This window comes from Nycticebus coucang, chromosome 1, assembly GCF_027406575.1.
Source record: "Nycticebus coucang isolate mNycCou1 chromosome 1, mNycCou1.pri, whole genome shotgun sequence".
NCBI classification, from domain to species: Eukaryota; Metazoa; Chordata; class Mammalia; order Primates; family Lorisidae; genus Nycticebus; species Nycticebus coucang.
This window is the reverse complement of record NC_069780.1, coordinates 189829929-189839923: the sequence shown is the minus strand read 5'-3', so window position 1 is coordinate 189839923 and position 9995 is coordinate 189829929. Positions and strand designations below refer to the sequence as shown.

Here is a 9995-nt window from a genome sequence, read left to right as displayed (position 1 = left end):
TTTACCTAACAATTGTAATCAGTGTAACTGGCTTATTGTACCCTCAATGAATCCCCAACAATAAAAAAAAAAAATGGGAAAAAAAAAAAAAAAAAAAAAAGAAAGAGACCTTACTCAGTCTGAGCAATATGATATCTGATAATACCATAATAACAGGGGACTTTAACACTTCTCTTACAGAGCTGGACAGATCCTTTAAGCAGAAATTAAACAAAGATATAAGAGATTTAAATGAGACCCTAGAACAACTGTGCTTGATAGATGCATATAGAACACTCCACCCCAAAGATAAAGAATATACATTCTGCTCAGCCGGCCCAACAACCGCCTTTCCGCTTTGCAGCCATCATGGACACCAGCCGCGTGCAGCCAATAAAGCTGGCCTGGGTTACCAAGGTGCTGGGCAGGACCGGCTCTCAGGGACAGTGCACGCAGGTGCGCGTGGAATTTATGGACGACACAAGCCGCTCCATCATTCGCAATGTAAAAGGCCCCGTACGCGAGGGTGACGTGCTCACCCTGTTAGAGTCGGAGAGAGAAGCTCGGAGGCTACGCTGAACTTGGCTGCTGTGTCCTGGACGTTACAGTTGCGACCACTTGGCTTAACAAGGATGATCTGCAAGTGTTAAATAAAGCCTTCGTATTGTTTGTAAAAAAAAAAAAAAAAAGAATATACATTCTTCTCATCACCCCATGGAACATTCTCCAAAATTGATCATATCCTGGGACACAAAACAAATATCAACAGAATCAAAAGAATTGAAATTTTACCTTGTATCATCTCAGATCATAAGGCACTAAAGGTGGAACTCAACTCTAACAAAAATGCTCGACCCCACCCAAAGGCATGGAAATTAAACAATCTTCTGTTGAATAACAGATGGGTGAAGGAAGAAATAAAACAGGAAATCATTAACTTCCTTGAGCATAACAACAATGAAGACACAAGCTACCAAAACCTGTGGGATACTGCAAAAGCAGTTTTGAGAGGAAAATTCATCGCTTTAGATGCCTACATTCGAAAAACAGAAAGACAGCGCATCAACAATCTCACAAGAGATCTTATGGAATTGGAAAAAGAAGAACAATCTAAGCCTAAACTCAGTAGAATAAAAGAAATATCCAAAATCAAATCAGAGATCAATGAAATCGAAAACAAAAGAATCATTCAGAAAATTAATGAAACAAGGAGTTGGTTTTTTGAAAAAATAAATAAAATAGATAAACCATTGGCCAGACTAATGAGGAATAGAAAAGTAAAATCTCTAGTAACCTCTATCAGAAATGATAAAGGGGAAATAACAACTGATCCCACAGAGATACAAGAGATCATCTCTGAATACTACCAGAAACTCTATGCTCAGAAATTTGACAATGTGAAGGAAATGGATCAATATTTGGAATCACACCCTCTCCCTAGACTCAGCCAGGAAGAAATAGAGCTCCTGAACAGACCAATTTCAAGCACTGAGATCAAAGAAACAATAAAAAAGCTTCCAACCAAAAAATGCCCTGGTCCAGATGGCTTCACTCTAGAATTCTGTCAAACCTTCAAGGAAGAGCTTATTCCTGTACTGCAGAAATTATTCCAAAAAATTGAGGAAGAAGGACTCTTCCCCACACATTCTATGAAGCAAACATCAACCTAATACCAAAACCAGGAAAAGACCCAAACAAAAAGGAGAATTTCAGACAATCTCCTCATGAATATAGACACAAAAATTCTCAACAAAATCCTAGCCAATAGATTACAGCTTATCATCAAAAAAGTCATTCATCATGATCAAGTAGGCTTCATCCCAGGGATGCAAGGCTGGTTTAACATACGCAAGTCTATAAACGTTATCCACCATATTAACAGAGGCAAAAATAAAGATCACATGATCCTCTCAATAGATGCAGAAAAAGCATTTGATAAAATCCAGCATCCTTTTCTAATTAGAACACTGAAGAGTATAGGCATAGGTGGCACATTTCTAAAACTGATTGAAGCTATCTATGACAAACCCACAGCCAATATTTTACTGAATGGAGTAAAACTGAAAGCTTTTCCTCTTAGAACTGGAACCAGACAAGGTTGTCCTCTGTCACCTTTACTATTCAACATAGTGCTGGAAGTTCTAGCCAATACAATTCGGCAAGACAAGGAAATAAAGGGAATCCAAATGGCAGCAGAGGAGGTCAAACTCTCCCTCTTTGCTGACGACATGATCTTATACTTAGAGAACCCCAAAGACTCAACCACAAGACTCCTAGAAGTCATCAAAAAATACAGTAATGTTTCAGGATATAAAATCAATGTCCACAAGTCAGTAGCCTTTGTATACACCGATAACAGTCAAGATGAGAAGCTAATTAAGGACACAACTCCCTTCACCATAGTTTCAAAGAAAATGAAATACCTAGGAATATACCTAACGAAGGAGGCGAAGGACCTCTATAAAGAAAACTATGAAATCCTCAGAAAGGAAATAGCAGAGGATACTAACAAATGGAAGAACATACCATGCTCATGGATGGGAAGAATCAACATTGTTAAAATGTCTATACTTCCCAAAGCAATCTACCTATTCAATGCCATTCCTATCAAAATACCAACATCGTACTTTCAAGATTTGGAAAAAATGATTCTGCGTTTTGTATGGAACCGGAAAAAAACCCGTATAGCTAAGGCAGTTCTCTGTAACAAAAATAAAGCTGGGGGCATCAGCATACCGGATTTTAGTCTGTACTACAAAGCCATAGTGCTCAAGACAGCATGGTACTGGCACAAAAACAGAGACATAGACACTTGGAATCGAATTGAAAACCAAATGAAACGAACATTTTACAACCACCTAATCTTTGATAAACCAAACAAGAACATACCTTGGGGAAAGACTCCCTATTCAATAAATGGTGTTGGGAGAACTGGATGTCTACATGGAAAAGACTGAAACTGGACCCACACCTTTCCCCACTCACAAAAATTGATTCAAGATGGATAAAGGACTTAAATTTAAGGCGTGAAACAATAAAAATCCTCCAAGAAAGCATAGGAAAAACACTGGAATATATTGGCCTGGGGAAAGACTTCCTGAAGAAGACTGCCATGGCAATTGCAACAACAACAAAAATAAACAAATGGGACTTCATTAAACTGAAAAGCTTCTGTACAGCTAAGGAGACAATAACCAAAGCAAAGAGACAACCTACACAATGGGAAAGGATATTTGCATATTTTCAATCAGACAAAAGCTTGATAACCAGGATCTATAGAGAACTCAAATTAATCCACATGAAAAAAGCCAACAATCCCATATATCAATGGGCAAGAGACATGAATGGAACTTTCTCTAAAGATGACAGATGAATGGCTAACAAACACATGAAAAAATGTTCATCATCTCTATATGTTAGAGAAATGCAAATCAAAACAACCCTGAGATATCATCTAACCCCAGTGAGAATGGCCCACATCACAGAATCTCAAAAGTGCAGATGCTGGCGTGGATGTGGAGAGAAGGGAACACTTTTACACTGCTGGTGGGACTGCAAACTAGTAAAACCTTTCTGGAAGGAAGTATGGAGAAACCTCAAAGCACTCAAGCTAGACCTCCCATTTGATCCTGCAATCCCATTACTGGGCATCTACCCAGAAGGAAAAAAATCCTTTTATCATAAGGACACTTGTACTAGACTGTTTATTGCAGCTCAATTTACAATCGCCAAAATGTGGAAACAGCCTAAATGCCCACCAACCCAGGAATGGATTAACAAGCTGTGGTATATGTATACCATGGAATACTATTCAGCCATTAAAAAAAATGGAGACTTTACATCCTTCGTATTAACCTGGATGGAAGTGGAAGACATTATTCTTAGTAAAGCATCACAAGAATGGAGAAGCATGAATCCTATGTACTCAATTTTGATATGAGGACAATTAATGAGAATTAAGGTTATGGGGGGGGAAGCAGAAAGAGGGAAGGAGGGAGGTGGGTGGGGCCTTGGTGTGTGTCACACTTTATGGGGGCAAGACATGATTGCGAGAGGGACTTTACCTAACAATTGCAATCAGTGTAACCTGGCTTATTGTACCCTCAATGAATCCCCAACAATAAAAAAAAAAATGAAAAAAAGAAAAAAAAACATTGTGATTAGGTCCAATATATGGCTGAAAAAAGAATACACATTCTTTGAAGTGGCTGAGACAGGTCGGCTACATGTGGGTTTGTGAAAAGGATGTTTAAACTCTTGTAATTATAAAATCTAATTGGTGTCTTTTTTAATTACATAATATCAATGGGACGCAAATGATTTTGTACATGGATACTTTTATAAGAACTAAGTTGGGGCTTTTAGTGCGCCCGTCTTCCAAATAGTGTTCACTGTACTCGAAAGATAAGTTTTGATCCCTCCTGTTCTCCTTCCTTTCCCCTTTCTTTGTCTGCAATGATCTCTGCATCTCTTTGTGCCCATCAATTAGCTCTCAATTATTAGAGAGTACATATGGTGTTTGTTTTTCCATTCCTGAGATGCTTCACTTAGGATAATGGTCTCCAGTTCCATCCAGGTTGCTGGAAATGACATCATTTCATTCCTGTTTTTGGCTGAGTACTCCTCCGTGTGTGTGTATGTGTGTGATCTCCTGCTATTTACGGAGCCACAATCCTTACCCTTCAGAGTGTCATGTACCACGTCCTGGTTGTAAGCACACTGGAAGCCTTTACTTCAGCAATGTAGAGTGTATCCATGTAACGAAAACTTTTGTACCCCCTTAATATTTTCTTATTTTTATTTATTTATTTATTTTATTTTTTTATTAAATCATAGCTGTGTACATTAATACACATATACAATGGCTATTATATTGCCATAACAATAAAATCCTGCCCTTTGAAACCACATTGATGGAACTGGAGAACATCATCTTAAGTGAAATAAACCAACACAGAAAAACAAACCCTGCCTGCTCCCACTCATGGGGGGAGGGAAGTATTGAAACAGCTGATGTCATTGAATAGAGTAGAATGATGCTGGGAAGGGTGGCAGGGAGTGGGGAATACAATGGAGATAGCTCACGGAGTGCAAAAATAGTTTTAGATAGCATGAATATTTAGATAACACAAATATTGACTATAATCAACAAAAATTTAAAATAAACTTTAAAATAATAAAAAGAGTAAAACTGGAATGTTCCTAACACAGAGAAATGATAAAAGCCCAAAGTGATGGATGTAATTACCCTGATTTGACTAATATACATCGTATGCCTGTGTCTAAACATTACATGTATCCTATAAAAACCCATACTAATTAAAAATTAAAAAATAGAATGAAATAATTTTTATCAAAAAGACAAAAGGCAAGAGACACTGGGTAGGATGTGAAGAAAGGGAGACCCTGGTGACTAATGCCAATCAGTACGGCCACCATGGAAAGCAGTTCAGAGATTCATCAACAAACTGCCATTTGTTTGGCATTTGCCAAACTGCCAAAAATAGATCTGCCATTCAATCCTATAATTCCTCTACTAGGCATATACCCAGAAGACCAAAAATCACATCACAACAAAGATATTTGTACCAGAATGTTTATTGCAGCCCTATTCATAATTGCTAAGTCATGGAAAAAGCCCAAGTGCCCATCAATCCACGAAAGGATTAATAAATTGTGGTATATGTACACCATGGAATATTATGCAGCCTTAAAGAAAGATGGAGACTACCTCTTTCATGTTTACATGGATGGAGCTGGAACATATTCGTCTTAGTAAAGTGTCTCAAGAATGGAAGAAAAAGTACCCAATGTATCAGCCCTACTATGAAACTAATTTATGTCTTTCACATGAAAGCTATAACCCAGTTAGAACCTAAGAATAGGGGGAAGTGGGAAAGGGAGGGGAGGGAGGGAGGAGGTGGGCAGAGGGAGGGGGATTGGTGGGATTACACCTGCAGTGTACAAGGGTACATGTGAAAGGGTACATGTGAAACTTAGTAAATGTGGAATGTAAATGTCTTAGCACAATAACTAAGAAAATGCCAGGAAGGCTATTTTAACCAGTGTGATGAAAATGTGTCAAACGGTCTATGAAACTAGTGTATGGTGCCCCATGATCACATTAATGTACACAGCTATGATTTAATTAAAAAAAAAAAAAACAACTGCCCATAGAACTGGCATGTGACCCAGTGGCCCACTGCTGAGCAAGTATCCAACAGAGAGTCTGTGCATGAGAGAGACACCTGCCCTCCCGTGTCTTCTGCAGCACCATTCACAATAGCCACCATATGGAGCCGTGTTCACCACTTAGGACGAGTGGATACAGACAGTGTGGTGAGTTCACACAATGGAATATTGTTCAATCATAAAACAGGAAATCCTATCTGTTCAACTACGTGAATGGAATGGGGGGGGCATTGTGTTCAGTGAAGTCACTCAGAAAGACAAACATCAGTGTCCTCACTCGTATGTCGGAGGTAAACCAATTGATCTCACAGAGGTACAGAGCAGCGTGGTGGTTACCAGGAGCTGGGAAGGGGAGCGGAGGGGGGGGGGGCGGGTGAGGAAGGGTTGGTTAAAGGTTAAAATAGAACAATCTGTAGTGTCCCACAGTACACAGGGTGACTATATTCAACAGTAACTTACTGTGTATTTCAAAGTAACTAGAAGAGTAGATTTGGAATGTTCCCACTTCAAAAAAATGGTAAATGTTTGAGGTAATAGAGGGGGCAATTATGCTGATTTGATTATTGCACATTGTATATTTGTATCAAAACACCATATTTACCCCTTAAATATATACAACTGTTACATATCCATAAATATAAAAAATCTATACTTGCATTTTTGAACATATCAATTTATATGAAGATTTTGATCATTTCAATTTTTAATTAAATGAATTCATATTTTTTACTACAACGTATTTAAATTTACAAGTTTAAAACTTCTGGTTCATCAAAACTGAATAAACTCCCAAACAAGTTTGCAACAAGAACATGTTTCAAACACGCAGACACACATGCGTAGAATCTCTACACATGTATCTTTGCAGGGGAGGACAAAAGCTTCATATTCAGGCTCCTGTACTGGTGCAACGCATCTAGGGCCCCCCAGCTTCACCTCTGCTGCAAGCTCTGGTCTCCTGTCATGTCCCAGTGACAAGTGGGGAAGCAGCTCATGGCTCCAGAAAGCAGTGGTCTACTCATAATTCAACCCTTTTCCAGGCATCTTTACCTTCTTTTTTTTTTTTTTTTTTATTGTTGGGGATTCATTGAGGGTACAATAAGCCAGGTTACACTGATTGCAGTTATTAGGTAAAGTCCCTCTTGCAATCATGTCTTGCCCCCATAAAGTGTGACACACACCAAGGCCCCACCCACCTCCCTCCATCCCTCTTTCTGTTTCCCCCCCCATAACCATAATTGTCATTAATTGTCCTCATATCAAAATTGAGTACATAGGATTCATGCTTCTCCATTCTTGTGATGCTTTACTAAGAATAATGTCTTCCACGTCCATCCAGGCTAATACGAAGGATGTAAAGTCTCCATTTTTTTTAATGGCTGAATAGTATTCCATGGTATACATATACCACAGCTTGTTAATCCATTCCTGGGTTGGTGGGCATTTAGGCTGTTTCCACATTTTGGCGATTGTAAACTGAGCTGCAATAAACAGTCTAGTACAAGTGTCCTTATGATAAAAGGATTTCTTTCCTTCTGGGTAGATGCCCAGTAATGGGATTGCCAGATCAAATGGGAGGTCTAGCTTGAGTGCTTTGAGGTTTCTCCATACTTCCTTCCAGAAAGGTTGTACTAGTTTGCAGTCCCACCAGCAGTGTAAACGTGTTCCCTTCTCTCCACATCCACGCCAGCATCTGCACTTTTGAGATTTTGTGATGTGGGCCATTCTCACTGGGGTTAGATGATATCTCAGGGTTGTTTTGATTTGCATTTCTCTAACATATAGAGATGATGAACATTTTTTCATGTGTTTGTTAGCCATTTGTCTGTCGTCTTTAGAGAAAGTTCCATTCATGTCTCTTGCCCATTGATATATGGGATTGTTGGCTTTTTTCATGTGGATTAATTTGAGTTCTCTATAGATCCTGGTTATCAAGCTTTTGTCTGATTGAAAATATGCAAATATCCTTTCCCATTGTGTAGGTTGTCTCTTTGCTTTGGTTATTGTCTCCTTAGCTGTACAGAAGCTTTTCTGTTTAATGAAGTCCCATTTGTTTATTTTTGTTGTTGTTGCAATTGCCATGGCACTCTTCTTCAGGAAGTCTTTCCCCAGGCCAGTATCTTCCAGTCTTTTTCCTATGCTTTCTTGGAGGATTTTTATTGTTTCATGCCTTAAATTTAAGTCCTTTATCCATCTTGAATCAATTTTTGTGAGTGGGGAAAGGTGTTTGTCCAGTTTCAGTCTTTTCCATGTAGACATCCAGTTCTCCCAACACCATTTATTGAACAGGGAGTCTTTCCCCCAAGGTATGTTCTTGTTTGGTTTATCGAAGATTACGCAGTTGTAAGATGTTAGTTTCATTTCCTGGTTTTCAATTCGATTCCAAGTGTCTATGTCTCTGTTTTTGTGCCAGTACCATGCTGTCTTGAGCACTATGGCTTTGTAGTACAGACTAAAATCCGCTATGCTGATGCCCCCAGCTTTATTTTTATTACTAAGAACTGCCTTAGCTATACGGGGTTTTTTCCGGTTCCATACAAAACGCAGAATCATTTTCTCCAAATCTTGAAAATACGATGTTGGTATTTTGATAGGAATGGCATTGAATAGGTAGATTGCTTTGGGAAGTATAGACATTTTAACAATGTTGATTCTTCCCATCCATGAGCATGGTATGTTCTTCCATTTGTTAATATCCTCTGCTATTTCCTTTCTGAGGATTTCATAGTTTTCTTTATAGAGGTCCTTCACCTCCTTCGTTAGGTATATTCCTAGGTATTTCATTTTCTTTGAAACTATGGTGAAGGGAGTTGTGTCCTTAATTAGCTTCTCATCTTGACTGTTATCGGTGTATACAAAGACTACTGACTTGTGGACATTGATTTTATATCCTGAAACATTACTGTATTTTTTGATGACTTCTAGGAGTCTTGTGGTTGAGTCTTTGGGGTTCTCTAAGTATAAGATCATGTCGTCAGCAAAGAGGGAGAGTTTGACCTCCTCTGCTCCCATTTGGATTCCCTTTATTTCCTTGTCTTGCCTAATTGTATTGGCTAGAACTTCCAGCACTATGTTGAATAGTAAAGGTGACAGAGGACAACCTTGTCTGGTTCCAGTTCTAAGAGGAAAAGCTTTCAGTTTTACTCCATTCAGTAAAATATTGGCTGTGGGTTTGTCATAGATAGCTTCAATCAGTTTTAGAAATGTGCCACCTATGCCTATACTCTTCAGTGTTCTAATTAGAAAAGGATGCTGGATTTTATCAAATGCTTTTTCTGCATCTATTGAGAGGATCATGTGATCTTTATTTTTGCCTCTGTTAATATGGTGGATAACGTTTATAGACTTGCGTATGTTAAACCAGCCTTGCATCCCTGGGATGAAGCCTACTTGATCATGATGAATGACTTTTTTGATGATAAGCTGTAATCTATTGGCTAGGATTTTGTTGAGAATTTTTGCGTCTATGTTCATGAGTGAGATTGGTCTGAAATTCTCCTTTTTGTTTGGGTCTTTTCCTGGTTTTAGTATCAGAGTGATGTTTGCTTCATAGAATGTGTTGGGGAAGATTCCTTCTTCCTCAATTTTTTGGAATAATTTCTGCAGTACAGGAATAAGCTCTTCCTTGAAGGTTTGATAGAATTCTGGAGTGAAGCCATCTGGACCAGGGCATTTTTTGGTTGGAAGATTTTTTATTGTTTCTTTGATCTCAGTGCTTGAAATTGGTCTGTTCAGGAGCTCTATTTCTTCCTGGCTGAGTCTATGGAGAGGGTGTGATTCCAAATATTGATCCGTTTCTTTCCCATTGTCAAATTTCTGGGCAC

At 38.7% G+C, this 9995-nt stretch overlaps 1 protein-coding gene across 1 annotated transcript; it reads left to right on the top strand.

The window, feature by feature from the left end:
- The first annotated feature begins 329 nt into the window (after positions 1-329).
- Positions 330-648, top strand: LOC128589844 (40S ribosomal protein S28-like). Its single transcript, XM_053596645.1, has one exon. The coding sequence runs from the start codon at positions 349-351 to the stop codon at positions 556-558; it is 210 nt and encodes a 69-aa protein (XP_053452620.1). The 5' UTR covers positions 330-348; the 3' UTR covers positions 559-648.
- Positions 649-9995: the final 9347 nt, after the last annotated feature.

Coding starts and splice junctions, on each gene's coding strand:
- LOC128589844 (XM_053596645.1), top strand. CDS start 349: ATGGACACCAGCCGCGTGCAGCCAATAAAGCTGGCCTGGGTTACCAAG.